The 20,532-nt window shown below is 39.7% G+C and overlaps 2 protein-coding genes across 2 annotated transcripts in view; one reads left to right on the forward strand and one right to left on the reverse strand.

Moving 5' to 3' along the window:
• The window catches only part of ctnna1 (catenin (cadherin-associated protein), alpha 1), a 124,210-nt gene that overhangs the window by 45,325 nt on the left and 58,353 nt on the right, over nt 1-20,532 (reverse strand). The window contains exons 8-9 of the mRNA XM_084430288.1: nt 5,510-5,590; nt 4,029-4,181 (exon numbers count right to left, since the gene is read on the reverse strand). Of these exons, the coding sequence (XP_084286414.1) occupies nt 4,029-4,181; nt 5,510-5,590 (234 nt within the window). The remainder of the gene's footprint in view (nt 1-4,028; nt 4,182-5,509; nt 5,591-20,532) is intronic.
• lrrtm2 (leucine rich repeat transmembrane neuronal 2) lies at nt 13,805-19,029 on the forward strand. The gene is made up of 2 exons (XM_084430289.1): nt 13,805-14,416; nt 14,998-19,029. The coding sequence occupies exons 1-2, from the start codon at nt 14,413-14,415 to the stop codon at nt 16,620-16,622; spliced, it is 1,629 nt and encodes a 542-aa protein (XP_084286415.1). The 5' UTR covers nt 13,805-14,412; the 3' UTR covers nt 16,623-19,029.

Raw genomic sequence — 20,532 nt, forward strand, 5'->3', positions numbered from 1 at the left:
CCATCCCTGTCGTATCCATGGATGCTTCATTGTATGGCAAATTAAACTGGAATCCCTACAGCAAGGTCCCACTTTATATTAAGTGGCTTTAAGTACTGCACTTGTAAGTACAATGTACTTAGTGTTCAGGTTGTATTGTAAAACAATTGTGCTGCTATTGAGGTGTGATACGGGTAAGGTTAGGGACAGGTGTGGTGATATGGGTGGGTTTAAGGGTGGGTTAAGGTGTAAGGGAAGGGTCAACAGTGTAATTACAAATGTAATTACATAAATTAATTACAGCTGTAATTACATCCAGGTATTTTCAAAATATAAGTACAATTTAAAAACATGCATGTACACAATAAGTCCATTGTGTCAAATTATTAATTTCAATGTAAGTACATAGTATTTAAAGCCACTTAATATAAAGTGGGACCAAAAAAATAGCATTACACTATAAATTTCCTAACTTGTTTGTGGAACATGGGTCACATTTATAAAAGCAGGATATTCAGAAAATGAACATTCTGGAATTGTAGATTTTCAAATCGCTAAAACAGCACAAATCTCGATTCAAAACCCACGCAATCTTATTCCTAAAATGACAGCAATTCGCCTGTGTCTATTAAACCTTTGACAATTGTGATCAAAGAAATAACAGTTTTCAGTTACAGAAATTGAATAAATCATTTCACTGTATAAATTAAATATAATTAATCTTAGTTAAAGCTACAAAACTGGTTCTCTGTCATTTTTTCTTTTTGTTGTTTGATTAACATTGACACCGACAGCAGCAGGAATATTATGCTGCTGTCACTAAGGCCGGATGCAGGGATCCAGTATAATGAAACGCATCCTTTTTCTTTCTCCATTGTTTACGTTCACGTAAGCCATAAGCGAATGTTCATGAGGATACTCGCTGAGATGGGCATTTTGACATCATTTTGCATACGTGTGTCCGTTCAAGCACACACAGATGCAGAAGAAAATGGAATTCTGTGTTCACGTGCTGTCTGTGCGGCTGTGTGCACAAAAAAAAGTGCACAAGTTCTGAACTGAGATTTTTGCTAGGAATGACTTATAATCGCTTGAATGTTCAAACTGATAAGTGCAAATTCTGAACTTTGCCTCTATGATGGTTACACTTTGCAATTAATCGTCGAATCACATGAATTTCGGACCGTGGTGCTTGGTTTGTGCGGATCAACTACAATCCCTATACTTGACATCAGAATAATCCAGTGGTACTTCCAATTCAAGCGCAATTATGCTCAGCATAATAAAAGTTTGGGGTTATTATTTAACCATGTTGAAGGACAAGAGTGCAGAGTTAAAGAGGTTAAAATAAATTCCCCTCCTCAACCATCTCTGGCTGCGAGGCAAGCCTTCAATGCCGGTCAAAAATATATTAGACCGTCCTTAGTGATGAAAGCCAATCAGCAAACAGAGGAATTCCCATATATGGCACATCGTTTTCAACCCACTGTTCCTTTTGTAACAGAAGGCAGCTATACATGAATGCAGGAAAAATCCCTAATGCACAAGAATACATTTCCTTGCCAACAGATTGGATACTAACCAGCAGTGAGATGCTCCAGCTATTCCAGACAATGCAGTTCTTTTTTCCCCCACAACCTACATTTTTCAAAACCCCTCTACCACACAAAGCAGAGAACACAAGGTCAAGCATCAGCTGACCCTCGACACAGCTGGAATACGGGTGTAATTTGCTGTGTACCAGTAACGGATGTTTTAGATTCGATTTTTGGCAGCAAAACCAATAAAAAGACACCTATGTTCAATAGTTACATTTATAATAATTTGTTTTAATAATAACTTTGAATTTCAATTATATCCAATAATTCACATTTTTAAGATTATTATTAATAAACAACAGCTTGCATTTAACATTTGCAAGGGCAAAAGCAGACCTTGCCTCTGCATAAGTGAGGAAAGTACATAAACCGCAATCATTTGTAAATGCCTTTCAAATGGAATTATCAAAATGAGCCCATGTTTTGTTCATGTAATCTGTGTTCGGATTAAGGTTGGGATCCATATGGTGCGACCACTGACTGGTGTCAAATCAAGGCAACAAAAAAACAATGTGAGAGGGGAAGAGGGGAGAAAAGAGGCAGAGAAGAATACGAATGTGACTTTTGGAGATGTGTTGTGCTTTGACTATCTTTAGCCCCCGGTGAGACTAAGGCTTTTACTCATTACCCCTCCTTTTCCCTTCACTTTGATTTCCTTCACCAGTCCTTCCCCAGTCCTTCTCCTGTATGAGCGTGTCACACGAGGGACGGGCCTGCCCCCTGTGGGGAGAGGTCAGTCTGAAATGTTGGTAGATGACGTGTTACCAGAGGGACTAAGATGAACAGATTTAAAAAACTAATGAGGATAGCTAACATTTCTGTCAGCTTGTCGTTGGCCCTGCCAATGTGAGCATGAGATATAAAACCCCCAGTGATTCTGCATGAAAAACATCTATCCGGAAAATAAATGCCTCAAGAGGCACGGCCTATTTATCGGTCATGAATACGGTCACCGCAAACAGACACAACAATGCAGATTTCTCAAAGTCCATCAATAAGACACCGGATATCCAGCTGTTTCGCATTTCCCCCACCGAGGCAGCACTTAACCTTGGGCTCTGAGGAGTTTCACTCTTTGGCTGAACTTAAAATGTGATTCACAGTTGTGACTGCCCATACAAATGCAGTGATTCCTCGGTTGCGGCATTGTAAACCCAGCAGCCTTGCCGCATTTGTCCCATGGTATAAAAATATGTTTGTTGACTCCTGTCTGACACTTCACACAAAAATATGAAGCATAAAAGATAAAAGGGCTGTGAGACAACTCGCTCGGATCAAGGAGCCATGACAGAGACTTCTGTCGCATTCCCGCATAAATAGTGATGGCGCTGGCTATCGATTAAAATTTATTCTGTTTTTACATCAGCTTGCATGTTGAAATCAGAATGGAAAGTTTCTCTCTTTCAAGAGTGTACTAACTACTTATGGAAGTGACAGCTTCAATTTCTTCTGCTTCGAGGGTTGCATACGCCACTTTTAATTAGCCATTTAGAAAGCTGTATATTCTCAAAATCATCTAGTATCTTGTATAATTCAGGCATTTTAGGCTCATGTTGAAGGGCGCAACTTGTCAATGGGGTAAATGACAAACATCCTACAAATATCTAATGATCTAACATATAATACTAAATATTTAAAAAACTTCTATTGCACAAAACTATCATAGTCCTCACAAGATCTACAGATTAGGCATAATAATGGGAAAGTTGCTCACAGCAAGCGATTTGAAGTTTGACAGTAATTGTCTAGAAATCTGTTGAAGGCAGCAAATGTGTTACAAAAGCGATGCTTTGATGGGGATGATTTTAGAGATGCAACTTCTCTGCAGCACGTTCAAGCATGCTGTCAGCATACTAAAACCCTCTCAGAGAAGAAGAGTCTCTTAAATCATCCCTTTTCAAGCACAGCATCCTAAAATATGAAAGCCAAAAAAAATAAAAAATTCTGATAAACTCAGTGGTCGAGCAGCCTAATCGGTTAGGCTGCCTATTCAGATTCATCTCTAATTTTAATCTAGTCTGGCAGAACACCTCACTCACACTTAGTTTCATGTAAGTTACAAATACTACAGTCTACAGTCATATACTAAGTCAGATCCCCAAAGTTTTTACATCGTGTGCCAAAATTCAACTTCGGGTCAGGACTGGGATTTGCATTTCAACAGACACCTCTTATAATTAGGCCACGATAAATCCCCCAAAGGCTTATCTGAGGGATAAAAAAAAAAAAACTACAAAAATGTCAAAAACCATCTTAACCAAAGACAACAGACCTACAAATCACGGTTCACGTGTGCTCTCTTCGAGATGCCATGTTGAACAAAAGAATAGCTAGTCTGGATGAGTACAAATAATGTTCCATCGTTTGTTTTGAAAATATTCCAGAATTTAAAATCCGCAATAGATGAGGGACAGTAATTGGCACTTTATAGAGCAGAAAACAGGTGCCTACCTCAATCAGTTTGTTGGCGTGCTCACGGAAAACTTGGGCATATTCCTTCACCTCCTTTTCATTACCATTCTTGGCAGCCTCGATCAATACCAGCAGTGGAACATTGGTCTCCAGAAAAGAGTCTGACACGTGGTCCATCACAGCCTTTCGCAGCTAAAATTATGAATACACAAACACACAAATCCTTAGCTAGAATATGACCATTCAGAGCACCTGGGTTTGGTTTATTAATTTTTAATATGCAATGTAAACGACATGCATCTAAAGAGGGACAGTCATGATACATTATTAGCCGCGTTTCCACTGTCGGGCCAGGGCCGGGCCGTGCTAGTGCGTGCCAGGGCCAGTCGCGTTTCCACTGTCACTTCCGGGGCTTGATCGGGGCTTACTCGGGGCCAACGGCCAGGATTTCTGGCCCGTCGAATACCTTGGGCCAAAGCGGGCCAGCTCGGGCTAGAGGAGTGGTTACCAACAGAGGAGGAGTTTAGCGTTGGGAGACGGCAGCGCCGGATGATTCTGTCAGCATTTAAGACTTAAAAATAAAATAATTTAAATCGCGTTCATGTTTGAATGCCTTCTGTTTGTGATGCAAAAGACTATGCGCGCTAGCCGTTACCATAGTAAACATAGTAAACGCTTGAAGATACACATAGTAAAAAAAAAACCATAGCGAATGCTTGAAGAAATCAGACCAATCTTAAAGGCTATCACAGTCATGTTTTTATTTGATCTGTCATAGCCTACGTCTCGTCTCTTTAAACCGGACTATCAAAAAATAAAGTAACTTTTTTTTTTCGGGAGCTTCCTCTGTTTCTCTGACTGAAAATATCTGTATGGGAGTCGAGAGAGTGCTAAAGCTCCTCAGGTCGTATGGCATATATTTGTAGAAATTATAATTTTTTCTAAATGTGATGGATTATGTCCTGTAACTAAGTTACCAGATAAAGAAACAGACGCGACTGAAAAAGTAAGTGTGCATGTCCTCTTTCTTTTGTGAAATAGACCTAACGGTAATTTATTTCTGAGTGACTAATGTGCAATTTTTACATAAATTAATTCATTATGATCAATGTATCACTTTTTATTGTAAACCTGTGGTAAAACATCGATGCTTGGGTTTTAAATATTCAAGTAGCTGCTAAACAAACAAACAAAAAAAAAGCTAGCAAAAGGCCGCTTTTATCGTGTTTGTTTTCAACGCTGTTTCCAGTGATATCTGATTAGTTTTCTGATAAAACTTCCATTTGTTGGTGAAATGATGGGTTAGTGTGACGTTGTCCCAGAGAGGCGTGTTACGGGCGTGTTTTAGTGAAGCGCTGTGGAGCTTCTGGCCCGACAGTGGAAACGCATGCCCGGTGCTATTGGCCCGAGGCTATTAGCCCGGCACGGCCCGTTTAAAGCCCTGGCCCGGCCCTGGCCCGACAGTGGAAACGCGGCTATTGAGAATGCAGATTCTGAGCACTGCTTCATGTTGAACAGACCTGTCTGCGTAGGTCACGGGTCTTCTTAGTCATCCTGTCGATGGCCACGTTGAGGGCATCACTCTTCTCTTTATGTCCAGCCTGTGATAAAAACAAACAAGAGAAAATATACTTAGAGAGCCTCATTTAAACTTGTTATAGTCAATAGGTGGGAGTTTGAGCTGAGAACTGAAAGGACAAGACAAAATTATAAGATATGATGGATAAGATACATTTTACAGATGCATTTTACAGAGAGAGAAAAAAAAACAGCATGAGTCATTTGAATGGTTATTACCCCCTGTGGCAAACATTTCATTCTTGAAAACTTTGTAGGGGTTTTGGTTCCTTTACCCCCCTTTGGCGATTGTTCCGTATGACTAACATGACTTGAGTTACTGTCAGGAGGAACCCGCCAACGTTCTTTCACAGATACATTTTTCATCTAAAAAATCCAGAGATTTGCCTGTCTCTTTCTTGAGCTGGGCTTAAGTAGTCCATGAAATAATTCATGACACAAATAGCTCTCCTGCAGTGCAAGTACAAAAAAAAAGGATCGAGAGGAAGGCACACTTAAAGATTAGTTAAAATGCGACAGATGCTTTTGAACTGGTGTCCGATTATTCCAGCCCCAAACATCAAGGATTAAAATGTAAGCAAGGCACTTACATCTTCAAATAAAACCCATTATGTGATGGGACAGACAGCCTTTAACAATACACAAAGTTCAGCGGAAGGTAAGCAGGATAAGTAAACCTGATCAAGTAGAGTTCACAAGTTAGCAAACACAATAGGGCTGCACGATATTGGAAAAAAATTACATTGCGATATTTTCTTTCCCAACGATATATATTGCGAGCCATCAATCCAGGCTAAAGTCAATAATTACCATTCCATGATATTAATAATTTCACTAATAAGCAAGCTTCATTACAAGTGACAAAAAGGTCACTTAATATTTTATTCCAAAATTAGAACATATTTCTGTCAGAATTCGGTGAACATTCTATGTAATCCAACGTGGCGGCGGCGACAAAATAAGTAAAAAAAATCGTATTCTCTCTCTCTCTCTCTATGTTTTCGGTGCTGATGCAGTGACGCGTTCATGTAAACGGCACCTAAAAGCTGTCACAAAGAACCAGCAAAAGTAATGATTAATAAAATATTGCAATGAGACATTTTAATTGTTTATTAATAAACAAGTGTTTTCTGTGTCGGCTGCAAAGATGAAGTTGACGATACTGACTCGCGATCTTCGAAGTAGTGAACGCGCCGGAGAGAAATGCACATTTTATACGGATTATATCGTTTTATTTTGTTTTGAATGGTTCAGTTTAAAAGTAGAGATTTCTGTAGATAATAGATATATTTCTTTTCTTTTTTTTATGTGTGTGAGGCGAGTAGGCTACCTTATACGCTGAGTTTCGGTTCATGGATGATAGCTTAACGTTAGCTCCAGTTCAGGCGCTGGCGCCTCCGTGTCGTGATTATCTATTGTCTGCTATATTTACTTTTATTTATTAAATCCAGGAAATTGGATAATGAAACACTGATTAAAATTAAGATACAATTAATACAAAACGAAATTCGCTTTAAAGAAAGGCTTTGTGCTTTCTGTTTGAGGTATCTGTGAAAGTTTTAAAGCAGTCTTTTAGTGCCGCTTTTTAGAGCGGTCGTGTCCGTAATTGAGAACTGTCACGTAACATTGTTTTTTCCTCATAAATGCAAACACGAAAAATAAAAGACAAAAGACTTTTTTTTAAAAGACAACCATCCACAACTTTATAACACTCCAGGCAAAGTACCTCTTTTTGGTCAACATCCTCCTTTTTATAGCCGAAATAGTCCCAAATAGCTGATTTTTACTTTTTTTTTGGCGGAGGATCCTCTTCGTCGCCCATTTTTAACTATAGGATTGCCAGTGAATGTTGGCTGTGAGCGGTAAGCAGCGGCACAGCAAACCAATCACTGTGCAGGCACGCGGAACGTGCATGTCACCCCAGCAACAAGCCATACAACAAACTCGTGTTTAATGTGTGCTACCGCTCTCTTAAGACACCATGGGTGCTACTACCATTCATATCGCATGTTTTGGCGATGTGACTATCGCTCATGCGCACATCGCGATGTCGATGTTAAAACAGAATATCGTTCAGCCCTACAACACAATGATAGGCGATTGATGTCGGAGATAAATCTGAGCAATTTCCACACTTTAGAAGGCGTTCTCTTCTCCAGCGCTCCCAGTCAAGTCGGCTAGTATGGGAGAGCGGATCTCACTCACATGCCCCAGACAAATTGCTCATGTGCAGTGGGTAGGTAAATCTCCAGCACAGGGAAAAGCCTGGGGGAAGGCCGTCACAGGGGCACAAGCAGCAAAAGCATGACAGTCAATGAAATATGGCAGTGTCACTGGCAGTTCAGCCCCCATTTACCCTCACCTCATTGGGTGGTACACGGTAGGAGGCAAGTGAACGCCATTGGACTTAATCCCCTCCTGATTTTGTGCAGTCAGATAAAAGCACTTTAGAACAACGTAGACTGTAGCCTGTAATGGTGAGGGACTGTCAATTCAAAATCTCTAACCTGCAGGTGAGTTGGTAATGGAGTAGAACAAAAACTTCCTACATTAGAGTGGATAGTACTTTCATCCACAGCATAACTAAGAAAACTCAACGGATATTAGCTATATGATCGCATGTTTCCGCCCAAAGGGTGAAATGACTTTGATCGCTCAATATTGATTTTTCTTTGAGCAGCACCACTTAATTGGCCAGTCATTTGATTCCTCACACTAGTTTACGTGGTGTTTTCACATATAGTTAATGATGGTCAGGTAGAGCCGTGCTTGCAGCATGAACAAATCTCCCCACAGATTGGTGAAAAAGAAAAAAAAGATTTAAAAAACATCCTCCTCAGCAGATACATTCCTTAAGGGCAGATTACACACCAGCAGGGAAAGAATCTGTAAAAAAAGTCATATGAACTATGGAGAAAAACGACAAACAAATAAATCATACGCAAAAAAAAAAATTCTCCAGGTCATTTCAGAAAGTGACCACCCCAAAAAAAGAAACACAGATGTTCAAATTAAGCACAGTAGGTAAAATGGCACGAAAGCTATTTTAGCTCGACCTATTCTCACCGTGTGCACAGGAGAAACAAAATATAACTGGGGATGTTCCAAACTACACAGTCGCAAAATTAGCTAGTCAGTGGCTTATCTGAATGAAGAAAGCTTTGTATAAATGGGCTGGTTTAGTCACGTTCACTAGATATCTATGGCATATAGAATACATTAAGCAATTAGAAAAAAAAAAGTTTAACTTTCTAGCTTGAAATGAGGTCCTGAATAGAACACTCATACAGTGAGATTCTGAGAAAACAAACTTATGCAATGTGTAATGCAAAAACTCCAACTACAACAGACCAACAATTACACATAACAGGAATTATTTTTCACAGCAGGCGATTTGACATCCAGCAATAATTGTCTTGAAATGTATTGAAAGCGGAGAATGTGTTACAAAAGCAGTGCACTGATGGCTGTGTCGGCGTCATTTTAAAGGGTAAAGGAGACATGTTTAGAAAATGTCTGGGCAATGTCTTGAGTTTGTCAACAAGCAACAGTTGAATTTATATAATGAAATACACATACATACATACATACATACATACATACATACACATACACACACTAGGGGTGTAACAATACCCTCATGTCACTATTCGATACATATCACAATGTATGAAAATATATTGTTACACCCCTAAAATACACACACAGTACCGGTTAAAAGCTTGGAAACAAGGTTTTTTGTATTTTGTTTTTTTTATGTTTTAGAAAGAAGTCTCAGTCTCAACCAGGCTGAATTTATTTGATCAAAAATATAGTAAAAACAGTTAAACTGAAGTATTATTACAATTTAAATTAAATGTTTTCTGTTGTAATACATTTTAAAAATGTAATTTATTCCTGTGATGGCAAAGCTGAATTTTCAGCAGCCGTTACCCCAGTGTCACAGTGTTTAAAGGTCCCATGACATGAAATTTTCACTTTCTGAGGTTTTTTAACATTAATATGAGTTCCCCTAGCCTGTATATGGTCCCCAAGTTTCTAGAAATTTCAATCGGTGTAAATCGAGCTTTTGCTATCTTTCTCTGCCTTTGAGAAAATGGAGGCTCATACGCGCTGATCTTGAATCTCCTCTTTGTGACGTCATAAGGAGGAAATGTTACCTCCCCTTTCTCTGCTTTGCCCGCCCAGAGAATATTTTCCGCCCATGAGAAAATGCGCTAGGAAGTAGGAACGCGCGCGCGCGCGATTTTAGTTTGTCCACGAGAGATATCATGGCTTTTGAGCGAGCGAAGCATAACAATTGCTCAATAATTGGATGTACAAATGAACACCGAAGGGTCAATACAGAGCTGGGCTTACTGAACGTCTGAAACTAAAGTCTGGATCACTCTCTTTGCCTCAGCTACACACCTCGGACAAGTAAGTCAACTAATGATATATAAGTGTGTTGCTTTACTGTTTATGGTTAGATTAGATTGTTACACGTAGAATGTGGCTGTAACATTAGCTATGCAGCTGAGCTATGCAGTTTATGTGTGTGAATACACACACTGTAACGCGAGTGTTGTACACTTCTTTGTTATTTGGATAACCGTTTTCCTGTTGGTTATATGGCACACGCGATATCCGCATTTCAAGATCGCAGAGCTTGATGTAATTGTAATAAGATAAATACAGACGTTACAGATCTCTCATGAAAAGGCAACAGTAGGTTAGCGCTACATGATAATAACTGTAAACCATCCGAATAAAATACCGTATCCAGACATAATATTTTAAACTAACCATTCGGAAACGTCCTGCTGGAGCCGCTGAGTTGCAACTTCTTAATCCGTTGCTTCTCCATCCGGATCAGATTCTGGGTCAAACTGTAATGCTTGAAAGACTGCGTGTCTTCGTGCCATTGCAATATATCCAACGTAAACATGCACGCCACGGTACCGTTGCTCAAGATGGTCAAGGCCACACCCACCCTCCACCTTGCGCCGCCTTTCTCCTCCTCATTATCATTTAAAGCTACAGACACCGAAACGGCCTGTCTGAAGGAAGCTCATTCTGGGACTGGCTTGTACTGGCTATAATTCTGCACCGAGGCTGAATTTTTGGAAAGAGATTTCAGATACAGTACTAGGGACCACTAAGGCCTATATTAAAGCCTACAAAAAGTATATTTTTTTTAGGATTCGATGATGAATAGGAAATGTTCAAAAGAACAGCATTTATTATAAATTGAACTTTGTTGTAATATGTATTAATTTCATAAACGTATTTAATGTCTATCAATTTAATGTGCCTTTGCTAAATAAAAGTATTTAATTCGATATTAGCTAATAAGAAATGATCTTAGAATGACTTCTAAAAAAATTATGTGACACTGAACTTGACATCACAGGAATAAATAACATTTAAAAATATATTACAACAGAAACCAGTTCATTTAAATTTAAATATTTCACAGTATTACTGTTTTTACTGTATTTTTGATCAAATAAATGCAACCTTGGTGAGATTAAGAGACTACTTTCAAAAACATTAAAAAAAATCGTAATGTTTCCAAACTTTTGAACGGTTGCGTGTGTGCGCACGCATACATTATTTATATTTATTTATATATATATATATATATATATATATATATATATATATATATATATATATATGTGTGTGTGTATGTGTGTATGTGTATATGTATGTTAGGGCTGTCAACGTTAACGCATGCAATACATTTTTTCCAGTTTAACGAGTTAAAAATATTTAACAATTAACGCAGCATCCATTCATGTTTATAGTAATTGTATAAAATCAATATTACATTTGCAAACTTCCTTTTTAATCATTAAAAAGCTGTCACTCGCGATCTCACAAACTTCCCTTATAATCAATGAAGTTGTCTACACTGCACAATGAATCTCTTATTTACAATGTGTCAGTACTTTGTTATAATGAGAGGATTCGTAAGCCTGCATGACTCAGCATTGAACAAACTCCAGAGTTGAGAGCTGTGGGTGGATTTTCACCTAAACACCTCTGATTGGCCATTGTGTCTCAAGAAATCAACAGATATCCCTGTGATTGGCTGCATTGCTCAAACACACGTTTTCTCATCACGCTCTCCAGAGTGCACACAAATACGCACTGCCGCTTTTCAAAATCTGTTTGGCCAATATGCTCTTATTAGTTTCAACTGAGGGTGCACCCCATAGAATATGAAGGTAAGAGAGTAGCAAAACTCGAGAGCATGTAGATGTGAATTTGAGAACTTGTACAATAAATATGCGTACTTGTACAAGTTGAATGTTGAAATTTGCACTCGCAAACAATAGTCACAAACCTGTATTCTGAATTTGTCTGCTGCAGACAAGTAGTCACAAATGTGTAAAATGCTATTCACAGAAATACAATGACAGACACAAACTTGTAATATATATTTGCATTTATTCTTACATTAACATTTGCTGTACAACCTTAATTAGGCACTAGCAACTTCTCAAATCTGTCACTGCAATTTCAAATTTCGCGCCTTGACTTTTGCTACTCTTTTCGCGATATATTAGGTGCAAAACTAACTTGTGCACTTGAAACAGTGGCGGCTAGAGAGAAAGGGGGGCGGGAGCGGGGGGTGTTCAAAGGAGCCGTTTTATTGGTTGGCGCCTAGCCAATGAAATGGGACTTCTATTGTACACGATGTCACGAAACCCGCATCCTCGGGGACGCTCTGAAACGTTAACATGGCTTAATGCATTAAGGCCCGTTCACACCAAGCACGATAACTATAAAGATAACGATAAAGATAACTATATATGCGTCCACACCAACGACCGATAACGGTCTTTTTATTCTAAGCACACGCGCGCCCGGATGATCCAGATCCATTTTAAATGCGCGAGACCTTTAAATTAGAGTGGATTCTGATTGGCTGTCAGTGTTTTATCGTTCGACAGCTGGAAAAAAAATCGTTCTGAAAGTGATCCCAACTATATCGTTCCTCATATCTTTATCGTTATAGTTGTGGTGTGAACTCTGTTATTCTTTAATATGGAGAACGATTTTTAGAATTATATCTTTATCGTTATCTTTATAGTTATCGTCCTTGGTGTGAACGGGCCTTTAGACTGATATTAAAATAAATAAATTATATTATCAAACTCAGTCAGTAAACGCCATACTAATAATGCATACTACAGAAAAGTAGTGTGCGCGCATATATATATACACACATATACATATATACATATACATATACACACACACACACACACACATATACACACACACATACATATACATACATACACATATATACATACATATACACATACATATATACATATATATACATATATACACACACGTATATACACACACACACAATGATAGAATATTAAATGCACATTATCCATTTCCACTCTCATCCACATTTAGCCAGTAAGTCATCAAACAAGGCTCTGATTCATCAGGAGGAACAGCAAACCCACATGAAGAAAAATCAGCCAAATGACAGAAGAGCTGAGAAAAATGCAGACAACAGCTAAGTTGTGCATGCCTTATGTTTAGTAAAATCTCCAGTGGGGTTTTGCGGTATGAATGCTCTATTAAGTCCAGCATTCAGATTCTGCCCCCACCACTGCAGATCGACAGGAGTATAAAAGGTCTCTGTGACGTCGGTTTGCTAGTGACGCGTTTTGTGCAGAAAACCTGAACGAACGAACGAAAGTGAGAGAGAAGGGAAGGGAAGGGCCAATCTGATTGCAAGTCATCATATATCAAATTAAATATCAGCTTCCTGAGCCAACTTAATTATATTGTAAATGCATTTATCAACACCTAATTGAAGTAAAAACCAAAAACAACCTAAATAATTTGAAATCTCTTGTTTCAATTTACAGCTACAAAGGGGTGAAACACCCAACAAAAACAAAGCACTAACACACACATATGCATGTATATAAACGCATACAAAATATACAACCTGAGCAGACAGGAAAGAGATGAAGAGATTTAATGTAATTGTTAATTTCGGCTGTGAACTGCCGCAACACGTTGCAGTTATCATATTCTGACTGTGACGAACCAGAGGAAAAAAAAGTAAGGGAGGGGGAGAATCAAACGCCAAAGCACTGTGCAAGTGTGCAAGGCGGAAAGTGAGCGAGCCAGGGAGCGAACCAAAGCGCGGATGAGAGAGGGAGAGGGAGAGAGAGAAACTGCACTGATGATCGACGCCAGCCTGCCACCACTCTGTAGCAGTGAGTGGCTGCAACAAAAGCACAGAATAACATCTCAGCTCCTCTCCTCTGCTTTTCCCCTCACTGCATCTCCCTTCCTCGGAGCCGAGAACTCCACAGCAGCAGAGCCACACGGAACCGCCGTCGCAAGTGCAGCCTCTGCCTGCCATCAACAAGTTAGGGATAAAGGACATTGAGTACTGAAAGAGGAATGCGTGATCTTCAATTAACCAATTGAGCTGACATCATTGCAGTGGAAAAGGAAAGAGGCAGCTAAGGGACGGAGGGATCTGCTCAGCGGTGTTGCTTTGGATGCAAATAATCAACTTTAAATTTAAGGATTCTTGGAAGGCAAATAATGCTCATCTTTTCTTAATCTGGGAATTGAATAGCAGGACTGAAAAAAAGGAGAGACCCAAAAAAGAGAAAACCGCATCCCAGGACATGGAATTCCTGAATTTGGTTCAACTGGGGGGGCTCAGCACTTCTTTATTTCTGAAGAGCTTGATTCCTCTTGTATTTACCCAAAAGGTTTTTTTCCCTTTGGATTTCTCTTCCATCTGGCTGCTCCAAAAGTCTGCGGAAAAAGACAGTTGAATGCAGCCTCCGATGTACACAAAAGAATGGGTAAGTTAGCCCTTTTATTCACAGAGTCTGGACCTGAATAGGCAATGTAGTGAATAGGAGGGGGGGACAGTGGCTGTCAGGGTCTCTAGAAACATCTATATACTTAAAATTCTGCTTTCCTTTTCTTTCCCATACGCTTGTAATATTTAATAAGTGGTCCTTTCCAGCAGAGGGAAAAAAAGACGACTTACAAGCCACTTAAATTACTGCAAAAAAAATAAATAATAATTAAAATGGAAAATTAAGGCATATTCAGTTGGGGTGGGGGGAGATAAAAACATCCTGAAAAAAAAAAAAGACTAAAAAAAACTAAAGGACTTGCAAATAAATTGTAATATTGCAATACTGCAATCCAAACACATGGATGGATCATTTCTGCATCAAAATGACTTAAGCATAACTATTAGTGCAATTCATTGAACATTCATTTTAAATGTTAATTTAAAATTATTGGATCAACAAGCAGATTGCTTTGGCTGTTGACAAATACAGAGAGATCGTGCAAGAAAAATGTTTCTGTGTACTGCAGAGATTAGACTTCCCTCCCCCCAGTTTATTTTCTTATCTTTAAACCCACCCAGGTTTCCATTCAAGGTGGCCATTGGTGGGACAAGCACCAGCGGCACTTTGTGTGATCAGCATGCTACTGTGCCTCCCTCCTGTGTCATGCACAACCTGCCCCCAGAAATGCCGATGTGAAGACCTGCAGTTTTACTGCGACACACAGGGGCTCCTGGCGCCCCCAGACGGTGTGGATAAAGGGGCCCTAGGACTTTCGCTTAGACACAACAGCATCAGCGAGCTCAGCTCAGACCAGTTCTTTGGCTTCACCCAGCTTACTTGGCTTCATCTGGACCACAACCAAATAACCACAGTGCATGAAGATGCCTTCCAGGGGCTGTACAAGCTCAAGGACCTTAACCTGAGCTCAAACCGCATCACCAAGCTGCCAAACACAACCTTCATCCACCTCATCAACCTGCAGATCTTGGATCTCTCCTTCAACCAGATGATGGCTCTGGAGCCTGAGCTTTTTCACGGGCTAAGGAAACTTCAGATCCTTCACCTGCGGTCAAACTCCCTCCGCACGACGCCCGTGCGGGCCTTCTGGGACTGCCGGAGCCTGGAATACCTTGGCCTGAGCAACAACCGGCTCCGTAGCTTGGCCCGGAACGGCTTTGCCGGGTTAATTAAGCTCCGGGAGCTCCATTTGGAACACAATCACTTGACTAAGATTAACTTGGCACACTTCCCTCGTCTGGTCGCCCTCCAGTTCCTTTATCTACAATGGAACAAGATCAACAATTTAACATGCACCATGGAATGGAAATGGACAACTCTGGAGAAACTGGATCTCACTGGGAACGAGATACGTGTACTCACCCCCGACGTGTTCGAGACTTTGCCCAGCCTCAAGATCTTGCTGCTGGATAACAACAAACTGACCAGCCTCGATACCCAAACCATGGATATGTGGAAGTCCCTAACTGTGATCGGGTTGTCGAGCAACCTTTGGGAATGTACCAAACGGATCTGCAATTTGGCCACTTGGCTGAGCACCTTTAAGGGGCGATGGGAACATTCTATCCTCTGCCACAGTCCCGAGTACTCACAGGGCGAGGAAATACTGGATGCCGTTTACGGATTCCAACTTTGCCAAAATTTCTCGGCCCCGGTCATACTGACCAGTACCAGTACGGATGCCATGCTCCCAGAGATCACAAGCTCCCTGTTTGGAAATATGCAGACCCCTACGCAAGACTTCTACGCAGAGGATTTTGGGAGCTTTACGATTGTCACTACTACTACCACCACCACCCAACCCCCACGCACTGCCCTTGCTACTACCATGACGGTGGAGGGGGCAGATGTTACAGAGGACTACTCTGCTTTGGACAACACGGTGCTGACCCAGAGGGTCATCATTGGCACCATGGCTCTGTTGTTTTCATTCTTTCTCATTATTTTTGTAGTGTACATATCGCGAAAATGCTGTCCTCCCACTCTGAGGCGGATCCGCCATTGCTCAGCCATTCAGAACCGGCGACAGATGAGGACCCAGCAGAGGCAGCCAATGGCGGACCTGGCTACACAGGTGCCCTATAACGAGTACGATCCCAGTCACGAGGAGGGTGCACTTGTGATCATCAATGGCTATGGGCAGTGCAAATGTCAGCAACTGCCTTACAAAGAGTGTGAAGTATAAACTATTTATTCTTGCAGTTTATGGGTTTAACCATTCGTCCATTTCAAAAGATACAGGGTTTGCTTTTGGACATTTTCTGTTCCCTTTTCAGTTTGTATGAAGAAAGTTTCTTTGAAATTGTTAGCTTTGGAAATCTATGAAAGCTTGAGATGCCTGGGGTGAATTTGAAAAGAAGATATATAGAGAAATCCACAAGTTTATTTTTGTAATACAAATGCAAAAGGTTCATATCTAGCTGGGGCAATCAATCTCAACAGAGGAAGTTTGGATGCGTCACTACATCACCAGTTTGTGTACTATGTATTTTGCAGCACAGAGGAGATGAGAAATCTATAGCCAAACCGCCTGGAACCCTGTGCTCCAGAAAACAGTTTATAAAATGACATATCTTCTGATAAATGGTGAAATTTTATTACATGGGAAAATAGTTACATATGCTGAGCAGTGCAAATTTAAAAGGATTAAAAAAAAAGAAATAGATTTTGTGCACATTAGCAACACTATAGATCTCACTCACATATTCACTTTTGGGTAGAGGAAACAAAACATACACAAATCAGATGGATACAAAGCATCATTTTTAACACCTTTTCTAAATTGAGGAGAAATACTGTTATAAATTGAACAACATAATGAAATTTAGATTTGAACAGGGAATTCAACCCACTCACGTTACTTGGCTTTCTCATGTGGCAGAAATGATCCTTTCACTTTCGAGTCTTAAATTTAAACTAATGAGAACACTTAACAGCCTTCTTGATTCTGTATTTGGTTAAATTCAATAAACTCTTTCCAGTTCCTTGAAATCTTAAAGCCTTGCACTTTGTGCGAAAAGGTTAATGTCCAATATGGCTCTAACAAAATGTCCAAACAAGCTCCCTCTGTTACAACTTCAGCAGGGATTTACTAAATGTTAAACAGAGGCGATTGCTCAATTTTCATTGTGCATATATTCTTACATAAGATTGCTTAAAACACTGACATCCTCACTGTGACAGAACAATGCTGCTTAGATCACTGCATCATTAATTAATGGTAGAGACCATCAAAGAAAGCTAGATGAAGCAAACACCAGCGAGAATAACTTCCTAGTGAGAAGGGTAGAGAAAAGGAATGCAGAGGACACTGAAAATTGTCTCCTAAAAATAAATGTGCATGCTTTGTGTCGCACTGTTCAAATGCAGCAAAGACCATAATCATACCTAACAGCTTCAACATTGAGTCAATTAAGCCCTGGGAAAACAAATCTAATGTTCTGTCACCCAAATCCTCTGCCCTGAATGTTTCAGTCTCCTCGGCCAGTACAAAATCAGTGCATGAGATCTGCTGCCTTCATGGAAATAAGAGAGTTATTACTTCATAGCCTTGCTCCTTTTAGTCCATGAATACAAAAAGCCTTGTCTGCGCAAGAAATACCAGAGGTTCATACCAAGGACACAAAATAAACCGAAACAGAGAGAAAAGCTGAAGTAAAGCGTAGCGCAGCTCTCAGGAGAGCATGCAGAAGACAGCAGGAGGCTGGGTCAGGAAACATTTGTATGCAGCACTGAGAGGACAGACATTAGCATCAAACTAAAGAAGCTGCTGCTGCAGTAACTTAGCTCTTTGTGTTGAAATCAAGAGTTGGGGGCAGGGATGCACAGGGGGGTAAAGGAAGCACAAACACCAGTTAGCATCTAATTGAAGTCAATGAGCATCTTAGAAGCCACCGAGTGAGGCTGAATCAGGGTACATAAACCATTAGAGAGAAAAAAAAGAACTGCATGACAAAACAGTGAATGACAACACCCTGGGCAAGATCTGGAAACCACTGAACGCCACACTAGTCAAGCCACAATTATTGCCTCAATACAGAAAAAAATATTAGTCATCAAGCTATTTAACTTAAGAGAAAACTGCTTTAGTCATATCCTGGCAGAAGGTTTTGGTGTAAAGCTCAAAATCTGAAAATTGGCATCTATATCAAAGCTTTTCTGGTCACCTACCTAATGGTAGTAGAAAAAAAATTAAATTAAGTATGCCGAAGAGATTGGTTAAAGCTGTCCTCTAGAGGGTGCTGTAAAATACCATGAATGAGAAATGACTGCAAAACTTATTTTCTCTAACTCCAACCCTGTAAAAGACAACTTTATGTTGGTAAAAACAAATAGAAAGGGAATGCAGGTCTGTGTAGCTGATCTTTTCTGTGCATCCAGAGGTGTAGCTGGGTTCCTGCATTCCAAAATGTTTTTTTTTTCAAATGCTGTTGGACTAAACGATTAAAATCAGCTAACATTTACTAAGCCAAGAACATCCACCAATGGTGTTGCTTTGTTTTGGATTTAGCCAAGCTTTGCTTTGTGCGTTCCTCAAAAATCCTTGCATGTTTAAAGAAAACAGATTACCTGCCATGCACATTAGCACCATTAAAAAAAAGAAAAAAAAGAAAAGAAAAACCCTCATATCCTGATCAGATAGTTTAGGCGTTTGTGACGGGGAAGAACGACCTTCTAATGAAATTCTGACAAACTGTTTAAACTATCAGCTTACAAGCAAATCACAAAAACCACTGAACATGAATCCATTTGCACTCCTGTAAACTTTTTTTTGATGGGGATCTTTCCATACGCTGAAGACTGGCCAAAACAGTCCCTTCAAATCACAATCCAGAAACTTCTTTGTGCAAAAATGAATGCTTTTCACCCTCCTCTTCCCAAAACCCCGCTTTTTCCTTTTGTATTGTAATATGTACTATTTCATATCTGTATAGTGGGTAAAGATGTGGCCAACTGAAAAGATCTTTTTTTCCTTAAGACGTATATTTTTAAATAAAAATGTTACAATTTATAAATGTTTTGGTCTAATATGCTCTTTAGGTACATAAGGTCATACTTGCCTGTATATACTGTTGGTTCCTTTAAAATATCTTCTACACAAAGGATTGTAGAAACGTTATCATGCATCAAACGTGCTGAATACAGAGATGGCTGAAAGCCTTTTAAGAACGATGCACTCAGGGTATTCGGTCTAAGCTTCAGGCAAGGTGCCCTTCTGAAGTAAATGGCTTCTGATATCATTAACATTATCATAACCCTGCACACACCTGCCCTTCTATACCGAGATAACAACCTGCCTGAATGACTGGTATCAAATGCAACACAACGGAGATTCCACTCTAGCCCAGGGAAGAATAATGTTTTAATCAGCTTAAAAATGCTATTATAAACATGAGATGATTGACATTGGTTGAAAACGATTATCTAGCCCACTAATTCTTGATTTAAATATGATCTAAATAGTGGTAGCTAGGAGGACGTTGGCAGAAAAGCAGCTCAAAGGTTTTGCAGGAGAATTATGGGACCATTACTTCTCTCATGTGAAGTGCCAAATATTTCTGTCTGGACAGGTTTTTTCTTCTCTATTCCTCTGAGATTCTTCAGTAAGCAGAGAACGTAAAATGGTGCTGATGCATGACACTACCGGTGGGAAATTACTGAGGTCTCAGACGCTCTAGAAATACTGTTCCAAATATAAAATGAAAAGAAAATGAAATGAAAGTTAGTCACTCTGAACCCACATTACGGATTTTCATCCAAAACAGTATTATGAGAAAATAATTCTGTAAAATCGGAGCTTTGGCCAAGAAGAGGAAGAATCAAGGCCATACAGAAAATGCAAAAAAAAAAAAAAAAAAAAAAAAAAAAAAAAGACAATTACGTTACTTTTTTTGCAATATATAAAATATAAAATAAATACAAATGTAGGTATATTATAAAGCCATGAGTGAAACCAGTGATTTCCTCAATAAAACTGCAGCTGCAACCTCTGTGGAGGTTTCAAAAAAGTGAGGGTGGCAGCAAGCATATGCCACAGTAGCTACACGCCTGTGTTATATACTGTGCAATGCACAAGTACTGCAGGGCAAGCTGGA

Source organism: Rutilus rutilus (assembly GCF_951802725.1).
Source record: "Rutilus rutilus genome assembly, chromosome: 14".
Classification (NCBI taxonomy): Eukaryota; Metazoa; Chordata; class Actinopteri; order Cypriniformes; family Leuciscidae; genus Rutilus; species Rutilus rutilus.